The 23,321-nt window shown below is 33.5% G+C and overlaps 1 protein-coding gene across 2 annotated transcripts; it reads right to left on the bottom strand.

Annotated features, from left to right (window-relative positions):
• Positions 1 to 5,320: 5,320 nt before the first annotated feature.
• Positions 5,321 to 19,713, bottom strand: LOC126717558 (xanthine dehydrogenase 1-like). Of its 2 annotated transcripts, XM_050419368.1 has the most exons (14): positions 19,307 to 19,707; positions 17,631 to 17,730; positions 17,391 to 17,499; positions 15,122 to 16,624; positions 14,492 to 14,734; positions 14,034 to 14,348; positions 12,585 to 12,824; positions 11,093 to 11,377; positions 10,753 to 10,974; positions 8,911 to 9,072; positions 8,068 to 8,202; positions 7,572 to 7,808; positions 6,997 to 7,170; positions 5,321 to 5,853 (listed from the first exon to the last, which is right to left on the bottom strand). In XM_050419368.1, exons 1-14 carry the CDS (start codon positions 19,434 to 19,436, stop codon positions 5,611 to 5,613), a joined length of 4,098 nt encoding a protein of 1,365 aa, XP_050275325.1. In that variant the 5' UTR covers positions 19,437 to 19,707; the 3' UTR covers positions 5,321 to 5,610. The 2 variants fall into 2 exon arrangements, with proteins under 2 accessions (XP_050275325.1, XP_050275334.1); XM_050419377.1 differs by lacking the exons at positions 5,321 to 5,853; positions 6,997 to 7,170; positions 7,572 to 7,808; positions 8,068 to 8,202 and adding an exon at positions 8,507 to 8,841 and having other exon boundaries at positions 19,307 to 19,713.
• Between the last annotated feature and the right edge of the window lie 3,608 nt (positions 19,714 to 23,321).

Raw genomic sequence — 23,321 nt, 5'->3', positions numbered from 1 at the left:
CTTATGCTCTGAAATAGTCCAGATGAACAATAAGATAATATATATATATATATATATATGTGTGTGTACACTAGTAAATTACTATGTGATCTAGTTTTGGAAGAAACTTTCTACTGTTGTTAAAGTCTTTGGTTGGTATTTTAATGAAAATTACACTGAAGATTGGAACCATTTAAACTAATTAAATAGTAGCATCAATTTGTGGACTTTTGAACATTCTCGTATTTGCATGTGTTGCAGAAAGAGTCATGTATGATTGTTTCAGACCAAGCAAAAAATTCATTTGCAAACTATATATCCAAGCAATATTAATTGCCTGGTCCATGTTATTATAAGTAGCACGCGTAGCCCATATGTACATGTCGTCTGCTATACATCATTGATCAATTTCTTGGCAGCTTTTTTTAATGTGGTAAATTAGGTTTCAAACCACATGTATATTAAAACCAACAAGAGATTTTGAGGCCATGTTTAGTACACTATTTTAAACACATATTTTCAGTTTTTAAACAATATTATATGTTTTTAAAAAAATTGAAAACTATTGTTTAAACAAATGTACCAAACGGACTCTAAGTTTTTGAAACTAATTAATGATTTGTATCATTGTAAATATGTGTTGGCCAATTTCTTTTTTCTTTCTTTTTTTCTTTTTTTGAATGGATTTATAATTGGCCAATTTCTTGACTACTTTAGTTTTTGAAATAATGGTTTCTATCATTGTCAGGACCTAATTATCTGCTTCTTCTTCTTTCTTTTTTTTTCTTTTTTTTTTCTTTTATTGAAAATCTTATTTATCTAACCCCACTGCAAGGTTGTCAAGTTGATGGCCTAACAGCTCCTACTCATAATGCACTGGGGTCTACGTACAAATCACACTTCCGACAAAGGTTACCATTGACAATGTGGTTTTTATGATTAATTAATATAAGGCCCAGTTCATATTAAAACAAATTTATGGGGACTAAAACCGCGTGGTTATGTGTGAAAACCTTGAAATCCATGTCAATTTAGTTATACATTATTCTGCATATTACGTGTTTTGAGTTTATTGCCAATTGCATCTCATTTTCATGTGGAAAATTCCAAGTCATGGTGAAGTTCAGTCTATAGTTTTGATTTGCCGCCTAGGCTGACTCCAGCACATAGGACATTTTGTTGGCTTGCTCAGAATAGATTGCATTATCTATATCTCAAATGAAATGGTCAATTGTGTGATATACAAGGCATTTTCTGGACATTTGGTTAAGCCAAATTGGGAAAATTTATTAGCCAGTTTTTACCTCTTAGATATAAGATCAAAGTTGTGTAATCGATACATAAGTGTGTTGGAAAGAAAATACTTAAGTACTTCTGGAGAGTTAGGGAAATAGTGCTTCCTTCTTTCACATTCACGATGAATCTCACTATGAATTTAATGAGTAGACTTCACTATGAATATGAAAAGCAATAACACTATTTACCATGTACCAAGAGTACCTAAGAATTACTCGAGTTGGTAGAGTTTGGCGTTAATTCTACAGAATTTATGGATTGAAGGGTGTTTTGAAATTAAATGCTTGAAAGAGTTATACATTCTCATCTATTCCGCTATTCATGCAACTTTGGGAAAGGATTCCTAAATCCTAATGCACACATGCTTCAATAATTTCTAATGGACTTTGAGCGCACGCACACACACACATAAAAAAAGTAAATAAATAAATAAAAAAGGATTTCTGATGGCTTGAATATGACTTATTTTATAAATGAAAGTCAAAACTCAAAAAGGGCATGGATGAAGATATATTGTAACTTTTATTTTCAAAGTTTTCATCCTTTACATTTCTTTTTCATTCTTTATCCACATACATTGTATACGTTTTATTAATATATTCTCCAATTAATTGTTAGGTAATTGCTTTATTTTGTCCATATTTCCAACCATGGAACTTTGATTTTTTGCCTTCTTGATTTCTTAGGTTACACACCTGTGGGATTTGAAACCATTAACTCAACTTTTTTTTCTTCTATGAAGAGGAAATTTACTTAATTATATAGGGTTTTGCTAACGAGTGCCCTTAGGGCACTCCTTAATAATCCACTTTAGGAAAGTTTTAATACCACTTTTATGGGAAATGAAAAAAGCTGTCAAAATATTAATTACTTTTTTTTCATTTCCCATAAAAACTTTATTTATATGGATTATTAACCAGTGTCCTAAGGGCACTCATTAGCATTTCTCAATTATATAAAGGCAAAAAGTCAGTAAAAATCATTGGATAGCTAACACCCTAGGAATTCGCATTTGAGTTAAAAACCTACTGTTAAAGTTTGATTTTAAGTAATTGTACATGGATCATTGAAAGTTTGAAACCATGAAGATTAGCTAGTCAATCGGTAATTATTTACTTAATTATATAAAGGCAAAAAGCCAGTAAAAATCATTGGATAGCTAACACCCTAGGAATTAGCATTTGAGTTAAAAACTTATTGTCAAAGTTTGATTTTAAGTAATTGTACATGGATCATTGAAATTTTGAAACCATGAAGATTAGCTAGTCAATTGGTAATTATTTACTTAATTATATAAAGGCAAAAAGCCAGTAAAAATCATTGGATATAACACCCTAGGAATTAGCATTTGAGTTAAAAACTTATTGTTAAAGTTTGATTTTAAGTAATTGTACATGGATCATTGAAATTTTGAAACCATGAAGATTAGCTAGTCAATCGGTAATTATATCCTGTCAATTTTGAATATGATGTAAAAGGATTCGGGAAAATGAAATTCCATTTATTCCATGGCTCCGTTTGGTGGGGTGTTTTCTAAAGGAAAACTAGCGTTTTTGATCAAAAACGCTGGAAGCTATGCGTTTGGCAATACATTTTTTGAAAATTACGTTTTTGAAAATTCTGAAAATTCACGTTTGCAAAACACAATGGCAGATAGCTTTTTAAAAACCAGGTAAAAAACGCAACTATCATAATCTATTGAAGCTTGAAATTCCTAAAATAACCTCACAAATACTGAAGTCTTGCCTACTACCTTGCTATCATCTATCACCTCTAGGCCATGCCACTATCTAATTCTACTCGACTTTGATGAAATTTCTTCTCTCTAGCTTTTTTCATTAATTGAATATTCTGGGCATGCAAAAATCACTTTGGTATGGGATCAGGTTGTAGGTGACGCAAAGAAGATGAGTCTAGAGAAACTTGGATGCAATTGAATGAATTTTTTTTTTGAAATTACTAAGGTTAGATGCGGACCATGTGATTGGCAGTAGAGGATTTTTGTCCAGCAATCCAGCAAGTGAAGGAGAAGCTTTGAGGCAGTAGGAGATAGACATTGGGAAAGATAAAAATTAGGTGTCCTTGTGTAATTTTTTATTATTATAATAACAAAAATAAATTAAACTATTAAATGGAACCATATTATTATTATTATTATTATCATTATTGTTATTATTGTTACTTTCTTTATTAAATTTTGTATGGGACGTCTTCTTATTATTAAATTATTAAATAAAAAAATATATATTATTATCTATATATATATATAAAACCGAAACCTTTGCTGATACCACAATTTTCCACGTCAGCACAATATTTAAAAAATAAAAAATAAATAAAAATTATAACTCCTCAAAACCCTAGCAACCTTACCCCTCTCTCAAGGTAAGAAATATAAAGTCACGGTTTCTGCAAACTCTCTCTCTCCAGACGTAGGAAGCCCTAAAGCATTCAAGATCTACAACGCACGGTATAGATTTTAGCTTATGAAGTTCAACTTTTGTAAGGTTAGTTTTGTTTATATATTAATTAATACATAGTACTTTGTTCACCATTGAATACTCATATAATCAATTTCCAACTCAGTGTTCAAGAATTAAACCAAAATTCTAACTGCGCTATCATAAAATATTATTATTAGTATGAATTTTATGGAGTTACGGTATTCAAGAATTAAATCAAAATTCTTTTAAATTATCTATAATATTTTGTCCTCTGAAAATTTTATCTCTTTAATTTTAGTAAATTGTGTTTCTTAAGCTATAGAGAGATTTTCTTTGGTTTCTGCAAACTCTCTCTCTCTCCAGATGTAGGAAGCCCTAAACGCACAGTATAGCATTCAAGATCTACAACTCATGGTATAGATTTTAGTTTATAAAGTTTAGCTTTTGTAAGGTTAGTTTGTTTATATATTTAGTCTTTACGTTTAGGTTTAGGTTTAAGTTTAGGTTTTAAGAGATTTATATATTACTACTATGTGACTGAATTTCCCGTGACATCAGTTTTATGTTTTTAACCAAATACATCAGGAAAGCAAGAGAAAGCGCATAAATATTTAGTCCTTACATTTAGGTTTAGGTTTAGGTTTAGGTTTTAAGAGATTTATATATTACTACTATGTGGCTGAATTTCCCGTGACATCAGTTTTATGTTTTTTTTTTTTTTTTTTTTAAATTTGTTTTATGTAAGGTTAGTTTGTTTACATCAGTTCTTTATCTCAAAGATAAGGTTTTTATTTCTACCGCAAGAACTATTTAGGTATGTATCCCTTGCAAGCACACATGAACTTAAATTGTCTTTTAATATATGCATGCTTTATTATTTTCTAATAATTTTCCCGTGCATCGCACGGGTTAGCGACTAGTTTATATTATTATCATTACAACATAGCTTGTCATGTCCTTTTTTGTAATTTTATCAAAACAACAATTTTAGAACAACATGTTTTACCAAACACTCAAATATAACTTTAAAAACTGAGTTTTCAAAATACTCCTTTTAAAAACACTATTTTTTGAAAATGCACTTTTTAAAACAGCCTATTCAAACAGGCCCCATATTAAACAGAGAAAACGCATAACATTGGCACCAACTAAAGTCGGAGAACAAAGACAAGCAATAAATACATTTGACTCAGTACAAGGAATCATTGTAATGTTTTTCTTGTTTCATATTAATATCGTGGCCGATTAAATGTCTCACCAATTCAAGCCTCTCTGGACTGCCACCATGATGTAATTTGCTTGAAATATTCGAAAATAGAGCCATTGAAAACAATTTAGTGACAATAGACAATTTGCTTGAAAGGTTCCAACTAGAGCTAATTTTGAACACAATTTAGTGACAAGAGACAATTTCTACCAACTTCAACTGCCCCCTCCTTGACAATTCTCATGTCATGCCATTGTGTCCCTTTTCCCGGAGCTCGTTTGTGAGAATTTATTTGCATTGAATTATTGGATTAGAAAAATGAGTTTAAGCAAAAATATAGTTCTACTTAGAAAAAGTAAAAGTTTAAAGTCGTATATAACTAGATAAGTAGAAATTTTCAGGAAAGAGATTGTAGCACCCAATACATATATATATGCTAGGCTGTTTTGACTGGTCAAGAAAATGACTGCTTGTAATTACATTTTGCACTTGTAAGTACATCTTGTAGCATAGTAAACAATGAGAATACCATTATTTAACTTACAAAAAGGGTGTTCCCCTTGCTCTTCCGTAACTAGCAGAGTCAGTTTATTTTATTTTATTTTGAGGAAGCTTTGTTAAAGATAAGTAAACTGTACAAAGTGAGAATTTTAAGATATGCTAAATTGAAATAAGACTATTGCATCAAACACTGAGCTTAGGGTGGAAATCAGAGCTAATAAATGGTGCAGTGAACTCATCCAAACAAGCCATTCGGATGCGTTCGGGTGTTGCAGGATTATCCAGAGGAAACCAGTCATTACAACCCACTTCTGCTCTTGCAGCAATAATGGCATCTTTGATGGCAAAAAAGACAGCTGAGGCCAGAAAAAATGGAGGCTCACCAACAGCTTTAGATGAATGGATGGCCTTCACATTTGGATGACCCTGTTGATTAACACAGAAACACACGAGCCAGAGAAGTAAAATGTAAGCTGGTATAGATTTAAGTGAATACCAACAGCAAACTCTAGAAAAGCAAGGGAAGACAACAATTTACTTTTGACATAAAAATAACAATACAAAAAGCTAACCCTAAAAAGTTACAGCCAAAGTTAATAACTTAAAATTATAAACTTAATTTACCAAATGGGAGTCATTGTTATAATGGAGGCAATGCAAAGATGGTTTGAAGGCTAGGTAACAAGCAGTCTAGCATTCACTTGGTTTATTAAAATATGGTCTTTGGTTTAAGAATATGGTCTTCTATAGTCTATCTAGGGTTTTCTTATAAATAACTAATGTTCATAATATAACAAGGGAGTGTTTTCTTGAGGTTCAATTCAGAACAATTTACTATGGATTCAGTAGTTCCAAACTGGTTAAATAATTGATGTAGGAGCACAACTAGAAATTATTTCAATATTTTATTTTGGATTTTCATAGGATTATTTCAAACTTTAAGTTTTTACTTTTTAATTATTTATTTTTGAGTGATGATAACACCCAAGGGTTACCATGTGACTGTTCTAGATGGTGAAGCTGCATCAATAACTAGATTCATCCTTTTCTAACAACTTAAGCTTTTGGTACAAGTGATAATTTATAAATGTTTAAGTTGAATCATTAATAAATTTGAGTGTTACTCTTCTTGTTCTTTTTTCTATTGAAATCTTGCTATTGATTTTAAAAGAGCCAACACAATAGATTAATCAAAACGACATCACAAAATCATAGTTCTACAACCTTCCTTTGGACACCTTACCCATCCCTAAAGTGAAAGATAAGCCATGCCATAATAGCATCTCATTTTCTCTCTTTGTAATAAGATGCAGTAAGTTCAACACCTATTTTTGTGTTGTTCACATCATGTAAATAACCGTGAGCATTCTCATGTCTCAACTCATTTTTAAATCAAAATATCATTTCTTGTTAAATTTTTAATATTCATCCGAATCTCTATGTTCAAATAGGTTCTTCATTATAGAGGTGATTATGAATCAAATAAAAAATAAAAAACGCAACCCAGCCCCCTCCCAACTCCCTAACTTCATTCCCAAAGGCATTTGAGAAGCAATTAGTTGAGCTTACCTTCAGAAGTGAAACATTGAATTTGAAGGGGACATCATTCATAGAGGGAATTTTGTAACTTCCAGGTCCGCATGTGTAAAGGCATCCTGGTGGGATCCACTTATGAGCTGCATCTCCCCACTTTAGTTCTTCTAGGGCTACCCAACCTAAACCTTGTATAAAGGCTCCTTCAATCTGTTAGAAAAATCAAAGCATACACCAACTCATCAGAATATAAATTAAGACCATATTGGTTTCAAGTGTAACAAACTCCAACAGAAGAAAGGTTCAAAGTGCTAATAATGATCATAAAAATGTCCACAGTTCAAACATCAAATAAATGGCACTGGAGTTCAAACATCAGTTTCCCAAGTTTACAAGACTATAACATATGAAGCAGGACTGGCATTCACCTCGAAGTCCAGAACAAAAGGATTTCAGTACATATATTTAAATGACTTGAGTATTAGGAGGCTGAGGAACCGATATATATATATATATATATATACAATTTAAAATATAATATAGGAGAAAATGAAAAAAGGAAATTAATTACAAAAAGAAAAGAAAAGAAGAGTCTGTCCAAGGAAAAGCACCTGTCCAACATCAATTGCTGGATTGAGAGAATATCCAAGATCCAAGATGACATTTGCCACCCTTGTGTGAAAATCTCCAGTCAATGTGTCAATTTCAACCTCAGCAAATGCAGCACCATATGTGTAATACTTGAATGGGTTTCCTTTACCAGTCTTCCAATCAAAGTCAAGTTCAGGGGTGATATAAAATCCATGCGCTGAAAGGTCTATTCGTGCCATATAGCATGCATTCGCCAGCTGAGAATAAATGAAAACACAACATAATTTTCTCATCAGACTGCCCATGAGAACAAAGGCTCTCAATAGCAAAGAACATTTATATATCTAAAATAGCATTCAAGTTAAATAACATATACTCCTTTTTTTTTAAAAAAAATTGTTTCCTTAAAGAAAATAAAGAACTCATTCAATCTGTAAAACAAATAGATCATACATTTGATGATTTGATCATCCAAAGGATTAAGGCAGTTATACAAAACTATGAAAACAAAGGTACCTTAGCAAACGAGTCAAAATTATGTTCTGAAGCAATAGGCGCCATACGTGCCTTTATTTGCTCGCATGCATCCAAAACTGCTGATCCATATATATCAGAACTTGCAGAAGCAGCTGTTGGTGATGAATTAGGGACCTGATTTGGCAGCATGACAAAAACAACATACATATATGTTTATAACTTTATACTGTATATGCATACATGCATGCAAGTATACATTTATGTATGAAGAATAAGATGATTCAATACCATTATTTAATACAAAAGAAATCCGCAATCTATTTCTAGTTTTCACACAGAATCTTGGATGGTTTCATTTCCAATTTAATGTTAAGAAATGTTACCATTCCATGATTCTAATGGAGACTGATGAAAGAACATTCCAGGTTGAACCACTGGCAACGTAGAGAGTTTAAGAATCAATTAGAAAGGCCAAGCACTTCTTTTTCTTTTCTTTTTCTTTTTTTTCTTTTTTTGAATTATTTGGAAAAGGAAAAACAGAACAAGTGGAAGGGGCTACTCCTCTCTAAATATGGGTTGCAGAAGATATTTTATGATGCTTGTTACTGATACAGCTGTCACACGTCAGATAAGTAACTATGCGGAAATCACATATGTTTGATTCCCTTTTCATCTCACATTAGTCAATGTTTTTCTAAAAAAAATATAAGGACAAGTATTTTACAAAACTTCCATTTTATTCATTTTTTCTAGCACTTTCGATAAAAGGATACAGCCATGCCAAGTCCCACCAGTGATACCAATGATTATTTTCTGCTGAACATGGTCTGGAGTAAATAACTAAACAAGACGTAAAACCTTTAACAAAACATCACTTATTACCTTGTCAGTACTTGTCTCAGATATAAAGACAGAACTGAGAGGGATATTGAAGGCAGAAGCAGCAATCTGAGCAATTTTTGTGTGTAAACCTTGCCCCATCTCAACACCTCCATGTGTAACTAATACATTTCCATCGGTATAAACATGAACAAGAGCACCAGCCTACAGTCATTAGACAGATTTACATAATTAGGATCTGATGACATGATTCTAGAATAAACATAAAATGCAAACCTCATAGCCCAAAAGCAAGAATGTCATAACAAATTCAACCAGTAATAATAGTTCGGCAATCTATAAATTTTCAAAACTGATGGAGTACCATGAAAGAAACTACTATAGACATATATATAGGGCATCCCAAAACAAATTCTTATATCCAAGCATTAATTTGGCACATGTCAGATAATGCCAAGGGTACTTCAATTTGGGCTCAGTAGTAATTTAGTCATCTATTTATATGGATGTAATGCTTTCTATTCAAAGGAAGAGAGTAATTTTTCTAATTTTCAGAAACAAAGAAGCTTTCTATTCAATGGTAAAAAGTTAGTTTCAATTAATCCTATTCCCTTCTTCAAAGAAAGAAGCTTTCTATAGGGAATTTAATGATTGGGAGTTGGCTGCTTCCTATTCCCTTCTTCACTTCATTCAAACTTGAATTCCTAGGTGTGAAGGTAGTGACAGACATTTTTGGTGTCTTAATGGAAGTGGGAAGTTTGATGTTCGGTCTTTTTATAATAAGATTCGAAATGTAACTTTTCCTACTTTCCCTTGGAGGGGCATTTGGAAAGTAAAAGTTCCTAGAAGGGTGGCATTCTTTATGTGGACAGCAGCTCATGGTCGAATCCTTACTTTGGATAATCTTATGCTCCATGGCCGCATTTTGGCAAATCGTTGTTGTATGTGTTGTTGTAATGAGGAATTTGTGGACCACTTGCTGATTTCCTGTCCAGTTGCTCATTCTCTGTGGATGTATATGCTTCAGCTGTTTGGGATTGATTGGGTCATGCCAAGTTCCGTTGTAGACTTATTTTTCTGTTGATATCATTGGCTTGGGAAACATAATTCTGATATTTGGAATCTGGTTCCAGGTTGTTTAATGTGGAATATTTGGACTGAACGGAATCAGCATTCTTTTTGAGGATACGAGGAAGTCATTGGATCAGTTGTTGGAGTTATGCAGACGGACCCTTTTTGATTGGTCTCAGTGTTGGGGCCTTTCAGATTGTTCTACTATCACGGATTTTCTTTTGTCTCTTAGTATAGCTTAGTGTTTGTTTGCTTTTTTTTACCTCTTTTTTTCTTCTCGTTCACTATCGTGAACCTTGTGTTTTCTCATGCTTATCTTTTTTCAATAAATCTTTTTCTTACCTATCAAAAAAAAAAATAGTTTCAATTAATCCTAATTGTTTTCTACCAAAAAAATAATTCCTAATTGTGCCACCTCATGCATAACTACTATTCATTTATGTAGTTCAAGCAGCTAGGAATGACTGAAACAAAGGGGAGAATAAAAATGTAGAAAGGAATTCGCAGTGCGTCACCCTCTGTGGGGAGAGAAAATATTGAAGCAAAATTTTGGAGCAGTAGCTACTCATCTCCCAGTTCATATCCAAGGGAGTTTAATCTTTTTGTGCTGGCAGAGGTTACATAAACTAAGTTACAAATATTGGAACTTCACTCCAGATTTATCCCTGAAAACCACTCCCCTCCTCCCTTGCAGCAGTAACATAATCTCCCAAGTTCATTACTTCTTTCAGAGCACAAACCAAACTGATCCTCAAAATGCCAGTAAAGTCCATATTATTGTAGAATCAATTACACATACAGAAAACATGTTACCTGGTTCATGAACTTTGCTGTAAAGGATATGCCAAATTTGGTCGGAACAATAGCAATTCCACGCTTCCTCCACCGGTTATTAACATTGAACTGGTTAACTTCTTTACGAGCATTCAGAAAGTCACAAGATATTTTCAATTCATTCCAGACCTGGGACAATGTACAGTGTTGAAGTTGTTGGCCATAGTGCAGCACTGAACCTTCGCCTTGAAAATTAATTTCCTAAAAATAATTTCAAATGATGAATTTAATAGGAAGAACAATAACAACAGCATGGGTAGTTATAATAAACTGAAGCCATAACAAAAGAACATCAAGTTGGGAAGATAGTGTAACTTACCTTTATCTCTTCCGGGCTTTTCTTGAGTTCTACTGCAATTCTTTGAATCCAATTTTCAGCAATAAGCATACCTTGAGGACCACCAAATCCTCTAAAGGCAGTGTTACTGGGGTAATTAGTGAAGCAAACCCTTCCAACAATCCTCATATTTGGTATCTCATAGACATTATCTGAGTGAAACATAGCACGTTCGAGGACAGCAAGAGAAAGGTCCATTGAATTTCCAGCATTATTGTAAATTTCAAGATCCAGTGCAAGCACTTTCCCCTCATTTGTGAACCCAACCTAAGCCAAGTAATGACCTTTCATCATTTTTTTGTTCCATCACATAAACTTTCAAAGAAAAGTTGATGAGTGCAATCATAAAATACCCATTAAATCAACGGGAAAATTTTATAAGACAACTATACCACCAGCTATGCCATGGTATTAAAGACTGGAGTATTAAGAAGCAAACTTCATAAAATGAGTGTAGCAAAAAACAAGAACTCAGATGAGTGGAAACTAGAGATACTTTTTTTTTAGTGGAAACTAGAGATACTTAAAAAGATAAGTTGATGTTGGAAAGTATGTCACTTTACAAAAACTGAAGACAAAATCACAGAATTAATTTCTTGGAGTAAATCAAGGGATTGAAAGAATCAATTATGTTGATATGAAATTCAAATTCAAAATACATGTAATAACCTGATAGTTGACCTAATTTCTAACTCTATAAATCCCATTATAAGTCTAGGTTCCTTTGAAATGTGCTATCAATCAATCAAGCTCTTAGGCGTTTGGTGTTGGGGACATAGGTCTTAGTGACCAGGCCACTTTAATATCTTCAATCTTCCATTCTCATCTTCTCTTTATGTTTCATAATATTTCAAAATTTGACAATAAAAATAAGAATGAATTTGTGAACCCCTTAGGTGAAAATAAATAATGTGGAAGATTCACTTAAGATGGTTTGTATAGGTAAAAGTAAAACAAAGACCAAAAGGTGGCAGTGAGAACGGGTAGAAGGAAGCTTAAAACAACATGAGTAAAAATGTTGAAAAAAAGTGCTAAGAAGGTCGCAAACAGTATGCTATTGCAAAGTCTAAAAAGACACAGAAACTTTCATTTTCCAAACCAAGTTTGGTTGGAAATAATCCTTAGTTACATTGAGATAATAACCTTAATGAATAGGTTTAAAAAAACAAAAACAAAAAATAGAATGGAAAAAAAAAAAAAAAAAAACTGAAAAAAATTGGAGTAACAGAAGTGTATCATAAATTGAAGAAGTGAAGGAGGTGAAGGAGGTAAAGCCTTTCTTTACTTCCCTCTTCTTCTCCATTCTCTTCCCTTGAACCTAAAAAACTAAAACAAAACTGAAAATTTCAGCATATATCTTGCTCAGAAGGCACCTTAAACATTATATCAAGTGGACTCATGGCAATATAACTAAATTGCCAAACTTAAGTATACTGAAATATAGCTAATCCAATTAGAGTACCAAATATAATACCTTGTACTTTCCAAGAAAGCTATGCCGCTGTCCAGTTATCATCATGTCTATATCCCTGTCTAACGTTATTTTCACCGGTCGATTCAACAGATATGATGGAACAGAAGCTGCAGCAGCAAGGAAAGCTGATCTTGTCTCCTTCCCACCAAATCCACCACCAATTCTCTTGGTTTTACAAACCACTTTTGACATTGGAAGATCAAGAACATGAGCAATGTACTTCTGGTGCTTCTGAGGGGCCTGCACAAAGCGTCACATTGTAATCTTAGAATAGAAAAATGTCATGCCATAAGACTAACAAGCATCTAGGCAGTGAAGTTTGCAACTGATAGGTCACCATTTGTTTTAAAAGCTTGAGCATTGTTATAATACCATGATAGATTACCACTTATCCCAAAAGCTTAAGCAAATAGAAAATAGTAAAAAATGGATTAGTCGACCCAGTCTACAAATCTATTCTAGTTATCAACTAATTCCTCAAATTTTAAGTGAAATGGGGATTGTAATTCTTTTCTTTTCATTTTTTATATGTAAGTATACAGTGAAATGGGGATTGTAATTCTTTCTACCTGTCTATTATAATGACATGTCAAGGTGCCCAACTAGAAGGAATTGTCAGAGAAATTTATGTTATATATGGAAATTTTTCATATATATAAATCATGATATAAAACTATACTAAAAATACTGTACCCAGAGCACAAAGCTACCATTTCTATGGGGTCTGGTAAATTTCAATGGTAGGTAGACTTACCCCCAATTTCATTATAGAGGGGGGTAGATTCCAAGACAAGATATGGAACTTAACCATTTGTGTAAAATGGGGAAGAGTGAGAGGATTTCTACCCTGACTCTCCAACGTTAGTTAATACATGCAGATGAATTTTTAGTCCCTACGTATGTACAGATATATGAATATTCAATTAACTGCAGTACAGAACAGACATGAGAGATGTTTTCATTTTAAAGTGATAACTAGGAGCAGTAAACAGTATGGCATCCAGTAAGATTAAGGGAGATATCAGATGGATGTATACAGGAAAAAGGATTGGACCAACAAAGACCATTACATCAACCCATGTTAAACTGACACCAAATTATGATTCACCACATGCATTGCAAAGAAAATTCTGTTGTGCCCAATTAGTCCAACTCACAAATTCAGTAAACGCAATTTTGAAATCTTATTTATTCTTCACATATCCGATCCTAAATAAAAAAACCTCATCTCATATAAAATCCCTTACTTTCCATAAGAACCATAAATATTCCCAATGGCTAAATATATCCAAAATTTTATAATAATAAAAAAGCAGCTAAAAAACAGTAAAAAGTGGCTGAATTCATATTCTATTTCACTTTACATTCAATACTCCTATTAAATCTAAATTGGTGTGGAGAAGCCCATGGCTAGGATAAGCATGCAGGAGAGGTGACAAGCTAACTTACTTGAGTGGATGAGATCATATGAACCTCGTTGCCACAATCCATTGTCCATATCAAGCTGCTATTTGGCTCCAAGTAAAAGTGTTCCTGACCTCCCACTTGAACCTCCCCCTCCAAGATCTTGTCACATTGCCCTGATTGAAAACAAAGATCCACATTCCCTTTTCTCAAACACTGCTCCGTGTTAGGATGGAAACTTTTAGCATTAATGGCATCCTGTATTGATAATATGGCTGGGAGCTCTTCATAGTCAATATGGACTTTTCTGGCTGCTAATTTTGCATTTTCATGTGTATCACCAACAACCACTCCTATAACCTGAATAAATTATACACACATAATTCCATGGATTAAGAAGGAAAAGAGTGAGGAGAACTGAAACACCCCACAGAAGGAAAAAGGGCAAGCATGCCAATGGAAAAAAAAATTGTAGATTAAAAATTTTACAGTAAACTTCATACCTGACCCACACAAGTGACAAATTCTGTAGCAAATAGTTCCTCATCTTCAATAACTGGTCCAATTTTATTATCACCAGGCACATCTTTGGCTAGAAATATGCCTGCAAACCCAGGAGAAGCTTTGGCTTCCGAGTCATCTATTGAAAGAATACGGGCATGAGCTTTTCTGCTCAATATTAATGCAGCATGCAAACTGCTAGGAGGAATTGGTACGTCATCAGTGTATTCTGCCTCTCCTGTAACCTAGAAACAGTCATGATATTAACAATAATATCATGATGATACTCTTGGGGGCCAAAAACATCTGGGAATAAGCATACAACAAATAATAAAGGAGTTCAACATTTTAAACATATTAAAGATTAAGATGACTGCAGCCAATTAACATATGAGAATATAATCTCCACATACACAGTCCAGATGTCCATTAGTGATATGGGAAGAAGCAAAGTAAAAGTTATGCTACCTAACAACAACAAGAACAACAAAGCCATAGTCCCAAAAGCTATGCTACCTTGATAACTTTAAATTTCTAATATAAAACCAATAAAATCCAAAAAACAATGCACATAATTTTATATATCAGCAAAGATAAAACTCAATCAACCATTACTCTTCCTATGTAAATACCTGAAGTCTTGACGAAAGATGAACCTCGGGAGAACCCACAGCAGTCCCATCTTTTATAACTTCATAATCCTGGCTTCCTATAACAGGTGGGCGGTGGAATGATTGTATAGCAGATAGATGTGATAATTCTATGCTCTCAACAGATTTCTTCCCATCCATTTGATGAGAAACCCATAGGAAAAATTTGAAGAAGAAACTAAGAGTTAAAGATTTCCGAAACTCAACCATCCCACCAGGAGCGTCTTCCTTTATGATGATATCCTTTTGTAAGATTTTCAGAGCATCCTGCAAGAGCTCCTGGTTCCAACACTTCCCAATGAGAAACTCTTTTGTTTTAAGTGCAGAAAGAGAGAGTGGAGCAACCCCACCATAAACAATGGATGCATCTGAAATCACCCACATTTCACCTTTTTCCTCAAGATGAACACGCATTCCAGCATTTACTATTGCAATATCATCATCTCGACGGTGAGCCTGCTTAAATTCTTTCACAAACTCAAAGGACCTAGTCCACGGTAAGAATACAGAAAGTAAGATTTCATCCTGTGTGAGATTCACCTTACGGTAACCCAGGAAGAAATTTTCAGCCAGGACTGTTCTGATGTTCCCTTTGCAATCAATAATTTGAAACTTTGCACCAGCAGCCATCCAGAGAGGGTTCAAGTCTGATATTGGACTTGCAGTACATATATTCCCACCAACAGATGCAACATTTTTAATCTGTGTTCCAGCAAACCACTTCAACTGTTCAATGAAGGCCTTACAAGAATAAGTTTCATCAACATCACGCTCTTTTACAACCCTTCTAAGAAAATTCAAGAGTTCGGAGAGCTTTACTGCAGCACCTATCTCTAAGCCATCATCCTTCACACTCAACACATTAAGTTCAGGCACATGTGTAATAGAGATCAAAACCTTATATTGCATTCTCTTCAACCGCATTTCAATTCCTACCTCGGTATTGCCTACCAATAACTTTGCATCTGGATATTTCATTTTTAACTCTAGGACTTGTTGAAGTCTTAAAGGTCGATACCATTTAAGCGCACCAAAACCACTCAATTTTAAATAAGTTGATTTTCTCAATAACAGCTCAGGGGGGAAAATAAGTTCTTTGTCTGTGTATCTGCTTCCATCTACCTCACTGTAAGAGACAGGTTCATACCTATCCCCACAAGTGACACTTTGTTTGTTGGTGTCTCTACCACTTAGACTTTTTGATCCACATGAACAAGGCTTCCCAGTTGAAGGACAAATAGAATCACCTCCTTGAAGGCTTAGTGAAGAGTCAGTGTACACAACATCATTTGTTTTGGCAAAGACACGAAATGCATCAGCAATTGGTCTGTATCCTGTGCATCGACACAAATTTCCTGCAAGGCATTCTTCAATCAGCTCTTCACTAGGTGGTGTTTGACATGACCTCAGCAAGGCATACATGGACATGATAAAACCCGGAGTACAAAACCCACATTGCGAGCCATGAGATTGTGCCAATGATTCCTGCAGAAAATTTTGGAAACATACTTGAGGACCACAGTTAGACAAACTCAGCACCACAGAAAGTGGCTATAATAAATGCAAGTAAACTACTGCAATCTCCAAAGCAGAGCAGATTGATCAACTAAAATATTAGTTTATAGGCTTTCCTTTTTTATTATCTGGATCTAGCTACTAGGTTTACAAGATCTGAATAACTCGATCCAGAGAAGAATAATTGTCCATTGAGGTGAAGAGCTAGGTTTTGCAGTTATATCAAGATGAATTGTCAAATTTATCATATCTTTAGCTAAAATTTATAAGCATTACATTCCGTTTTGATAATAATCATGCACATATATACTCAGTAACATATATACTTAGTTACTGCACATATTCAGATTTAATTCCACACGAATAGGGGAAAAAATGATATATTTTCACAGTATATTATTTGTTTAGAGAACATTGAAAAAAGGGAAGTTCTAGACTATATCTAAAAAGATTAAGCTGATTGCTGGAATGTGAAGAACAAGTTGCGCAATGCCATGTTAGATATTAAGGGGAGAATATTTATTTTTTGCAATTATTATAGACAAGAAAAAGATTTTCCTTCCAAAAGGTAATCAAAACAGGGAAAAAGAACCAAGTGTTGACACCCATGGTAGGACATATAGATACTTCCTTGCCCTTCCAAAATTATTTTTGAAATTTACCATAAGAACCATGGCCGTAATATTACTAACAAACTCAACAAAATACTAGAACCATAAAAAGCAAAATATATTACTTGAATTGGGTGCAAGCCATGTCTGCGGTTTCCTACTCCCTCCACTGTAATTACATGCATCCCTTCTACAGAATAAAGAGGAGCCAAGCATGCATTGATAGCGTAGTGCCTGAAAGAGGTTTGTCAGAGCTACATTTAAATTTCTGACAATTTTATGGGACACACCTCAGAGGAAGGAGGAAGCAGGAAGCAAGAGGCACTCATGAAGAAGTAGAGAGCAAACAAGAGAAAGAGACTCACATGCATTTCTTCAAATTTTTATCATAATGAGAAACCATAACAGTGCAAGCTCCACAACCACCTTCCCCGCAGCCAAGCTTTGTCCCCGTCAAACCAATATCTTTATTGCCAAAATTACAAAAGTATATTAGATCAGAATTTTCCCATAAGGGATGAGGAAGTAGATACTTAAACATTTTGGCCAATAACAAACCAATGTATCTTCAACAAATTTAAAGGAACAACAAACAATCAAGGGTTAAGAGAGGAAAAGACCAAGCAATTAAGGGATGAGAGAGGTCCAAAAAGGATTTAAAAACAAGACAAAACAAAAAACATTTAAGAAAATCTAAGATTTAACATATCCACTTGCAAAAACCTTTAACTCAACATTTGAAAGGCATATGACACAATGAGCTTAAGCCAGAACAATCAGACATGAAATTCAATGATACTAGAAAAAAATCTCTTTCAAAAGAAACACTGGTCACCATTATGAACAAATTCTTGTGGTAATGCAATTTCAGCTACCACGTTTTAAGATTTTGACCTCTATCTAGTAGGAAATTAAGGACAAAAAGACCACAATGCATTAAAAATTGTTACATGCTTATAACAAATGGACATGGTCTGGGTCCAGTGATCTGGTGCACTAGACCCAAGCCTTGCCCATAACAAATATCATTAAAAAAATATCTAAACAGAAAATAAAGGAAAATTATTAATGACATGATCCTTATCTTATATTAATAATTTGCTAGTCTATTGTGGATAAGTTGTGGGAAAAGTAAAAGATTGTTAAATCCAAAAAATATACTTTTTTTAGTATTGATGCATTGTGATTCAAAATTTCTTTTTTATTTAACTCCCTTCTTTTATCTTGCCAGAAACTAGAGGCAAACAAATCAACAACAAATTAAAAAAGAGTTCCTTTTCTCAGATTTCTTAGCAACCAAAAAAATAAAACTTACAGTTAACTAACTGGAGATGAGTTATGATTCTAAATTAAATTCTGAAGAAAAGCAAAAGCAGAGGTTTAAGTTCGCCAATAATAAACAGAACCCAGAAACAAATATCACTAACCCTTTTTGGTAGCTAATAAAAGATGGGGAAAGATTGGAGAACAAAATATTTAAGCTTAACGCACATAATATTGAGCCTAATTAAGGCTAATGAACTCTATCCAACTGGCACCTCCTCCCCTTATAAGTTCGACCGAAGGAGGGGGGGGGTGTGGGGGTGGGGGTGGGCCGGTGTGGGGGACATCATAGATTCAAGACCCACTAGGGGAGTGTATAATAATAAGGTAAGTTGACCTTCAAGAATGTCTTTCCCTCTCATTACTCTCTCCAATTTTCTTGGCAACTAAACAAACCAACTTCCAAGAACCCAATTCAAACCACAAAGAATTGAGTAATAAAGATAAACCAACAATAATAATATTAAGCCTAGTTAAAGTTGGGTCAAGCTTCAAACTTTCTCTTCCTCTATCTCTTTAGTTTCATTTTTTCCTGGGAAACCAAATAAAAAAACTTCAAACCCGCATTTTATCAAACAGTCAAAACTCATATTTTTCTCTCTTTTCGTTTCCTCTAATTTCTAAAGCAACCAAACAAACTAAACAAAACCCAAATCACAAAAAGTGTCCGAGAAAAACCCAAACCATCATAGATTGAGAAAAACCATGTCGTTTGTACCTCTGAGATACTCAAGAAGAGTCATGTGAGCCAACCCATCAGGCAAAACTTTACGAACTCCATTGACATACAGTATCGCCTCCTCTACCACCGGTTCCAGCTCTTCCTCTTGGTTTTTCAACGACCCCATTTGCTATATTCGAATTTCAATCAGATCCAACTGGTTATTACTATCACTGTGATTGTTATGCGATTGTCAAAGCTAATCAAGAACAACCTTAAAAAAAGATAATTCTTTCTATTTTAGTCTCTGGGTATAAATAAAAACTTGAAATGGAAAGGTTTGGAGGAGATTGAGTTAAATATACAATATTATTTTATAGATTCGGTTCCTTGAGTAACTTTGCTTCTACTTTTCTACTTGCACCATTTTCGTACTTTCATTTTCAGACTTTTTGTGAACTCTATTAAGATTTTCTCAAGTCGGAGTGATCTTTATAGTGTACGTTACCACGAGATTCTGTGAAAGTAAAAAGTTTTAAGATTTTTTCGGATTTATATTCATTTTCATTTCCCAAAACAAACCTTTTTTTCATAATTCAAAAACCCCAAAACAAGGGTTTTTTTTTTTTTTCAAAATAACACTGATTTTCAAAAAAATTTCTTTAATTATCAAGTTTTTTAAACTATTTAGGAAACTAACATCTCGAAGGTAATGAATTTGATTTTCAAATACCAAACTCAAGTCCGTCAGACTTGTTTTCTGTCGATTTGAAATCAAGCCTTATAGACTCAATTTTGATACTCGCTCAACAAAAACAAAAACAAAAAAAAACAACAAAGAGAAACAACCAAAAAATCTTCTTCTCAAACAATAAAAAACAACAACCCATTTCCAAAAACTCTTCTTCTCCAACAATCAAACACAACAACCAAGAAAAAACAACGAAATCAACAAACCCAAGCAAACCTAAGACCCACCTGGGGTTTTGCTCGGATCGGATCAGATCTGGGTTTTGCTAGAGTTGAGTTTTGCTGGAGTTTGTTGAAGGAAAGAACTGAAGTTGAATTATGAAATTTAAACGAAATCGAGTCCAATAGGCACGAGTTCTATGACGATCCAATGTTGAAATCGAGTTCATTGTACTCGATTTAGAACACTGAAATCGAATTTATTGCACTCGAGATATTAGTTTCCTAAATAGTTTTGAAAACATGTTAACTAATAAAATTGTTTTAAAATCAATGTTATTTTGAAAAAAAAAAAAAATCACCCAAAACAAACCTTTTTGATTCCATATTCTATATTTAGGTATCTCTATATATGTGTCATAACTTTTACCTTTTTTATTACAGGAAATCTATATCATGAATATTTATGTGGGTAACTTTTATCACATTATGAAATAGTCGATTGCTTTCGGATGGACTCACAATGTTTTCTCCACCGTTCAAAATGCTAGCAAATGTGATTTCAAAATTAAATCTATATTAAGAATATTTGGGTTGTAACTTTTATCACAATTTTGACATAGTCAGTCACTTTCAGATGGCCTTACAATTTTTTCTCCACCACTCAAAATGCTATTAAATGTGATTCCAAAATTAGAGCAAGTATTAAGTCCTTGGATTCATATTATTTTCAACTTATTAGGAGGCAACATTATTTGACATGATCCGTGAACACGACACAAAGTTAGCTAGTTAGGATTTAGGTCTTAACAGATTCATGTCAATATGAATTGACTTGTTTAACAAATAATTTAATTTGAGGAACCTCAATTGTAACTAGACTAGGTTTTTTGGAGAGTAGTGTATGTGTGGTTAGCACTTTTCTAAGTTCATATGGAATATTTACTAGGTAAGATTCTTGTACTACAAATATGAAAATAGTAAACTATAACTCAAATAGCTCTTCCTCCTACAATAATGGGATGAATGGTGAAGTTGTGAGCTTAAGACTCATTAGGTGCGTGTGTAATTCTATAATAGAAAAAGAAAAAGAGTGAATATGTTTGTAATCTATATATATATATATATATATATAATCAAAGCTTCTGTTAGCACCACAATTTTTTATGTTAGCACAACACAGTATTTAAAAAATTAAAAACACTATTTTTCTCTCCGAAACCTGATACTTATCGTCTTTTTTTGGATAAAGCCCAATATTTTAAACTGAATCTAATCTAAAGATGATTATTTAAAAAAAAAAAAAAATCAGCAATAAAAAGATAAGTATCCGGTTTATTACAATAAACCCAAAAACAAAGTTAATTAATTTTTTAAAAACCCTACTACCAAACTTCTTGAACTCTACGTTATAGAATATAAATTTTTTTTTATCAAAATCTTTTGATTATGCATTAATTTAGTTTTTGCTATTATATATTAGATAACAACAAAAAATTAAATATATATCACCATATGCCACACCCACACATACCATTATGTCTTGGTGCTATTCAAACTCATAAATTTATTTGGGACTCTAATTCTATCGTTTAATTTTTTAAAATAATATAATTTTCTATCAGATAAATATATATATATATATATATATGGGTTCAAGTTAAACCTGGTATAACTTTTTAGAGTTACACACTTTTTAAACCGTTAGATTTAAGTAGATCTAACGGTTAAAAAAAGACCCTCATTATTACAAATATTCTTATTAGGATCTCATTAATTACCCTCATTTATTACATTCTAAACTTATCTCTAAACCCAAAAACGTTTGACATCTCTCTCTCTCTCTCTCTCTCTCTCTCTCTCTCTACGTTTCTCTCTCTCTAAAAATACTTATTTATAACTTGATTAGGTTTCCGAGTTGTGACTTACCACGAATATAGGATTGGTAAGGATTAGAGATTCATCTAATATTGGGGAAAAAGATGCTATCTAAATAGTCAAGAAATTAAAGATATACAATGCGGTAGTGTCAAAATAATGGCTTCCACTGTTCATAGTTTTAGTTAATTTCATATATTTTCTAGCCACTATAGCAAATGCTAATTTTGTTGTTTTGTAGAGTCTTACAATTACAATGGTTAGCTACATGGGAAATCTGAGGGTTGCCGTTGGCTCAGAGAAAGGGTTCTTAGATCCCCACAAGTTCAAGTCGTGTTTGATCAATGCCTTTGAGATGACACTCCAAGCGGCACATGAAATTCCCACATGAAAATGTATAATTTGAAGTGTCAAATTACATTATTATTAGAGCTAATAAAGTTGAATTTGGTTTTGGATTCTATACGTAAATTTGTTGTAAAAAATTTCATAAGAAACTACCCCCACCTGGTTGCATTAAACTCAACGTTGATGCGGCCTTATCGAGCTCTAAGGCAGCCGTAGCAGTTGTTGCAAGGGAATGTTCTGGCACCGTCTGGGGTGTTTGGGCCAAAACCATCTCCCTCCGTTCACCGCTCCAAGCTGAAGCTGAAGCGATCCTATGGGCTGTCCAGATTGCTTTAAAGGAAGGGTGGAGCTATGTTTCAATCGAAGGGGACTCTAAGACCTGTATGGATTATCTATCTCTGCTTAAGACTGATCTGGAGTGGTCCATCCGAACCATCATCTCTAACGTGGCTGTGTTAGCAAAGTCTTTGGCTAATTGTTCTTTTGTTTGGGTTAGAAGGTGTTGTAATTCTGCAGCACATGTAGTTGCTAAATTTGCTTTATGCTCCTTTTTGTCTTTTCCTTTCTTCAAGGATTATCTTCCCCCAGCGATTTTAGCTGTTTGTATGGAAGAGTCCAAACTGTGTTCCTAGTTCTTTTTTTTTTTTTTTTTTCAGCAATAGATTGAAGCTTATCAAAAAAAAAAAAAAATGTGGAGGAGAAGAAATTATAAGGTTCTTATAGTGGATAAGTGATGTGGTCCACCATTCCAGTAAAAGACTCCCACTTGTTTAAAATTATGAAGTTTTAAATAAAAACTAAATACTAATTCAGCAATTTTAAATAAGTGAGAGTTTTTTATTGGAATGGTGGACAAATGACGTGATCTACCATGAGGACTGTATAATTTCTCGTGGAGGAGACAAAGAGTGAGAGAAACATAGAAAGAGAGTCAGAC

The sequence above is a fragment of the Quercus robur genome, chromosome 1 (assembly GCF_932294415.1).
Source record: "Quercus robur chromosome 1, dhQueRobu3.1, whole genome shotgun sequence".
In the NCBI taxonomy this organism is placed as follows: Eukaryota; Viridiplantae; Streptophyta; class Magnoliopsida; order Fagales; family Fagaceae; genus Quercus; species Quercus robur.
The sequence above is the reverse complement of the archived record's forward strand: the minus strand, read 5'-3'. Positions and strand labels throughout refer to the sequence as shown.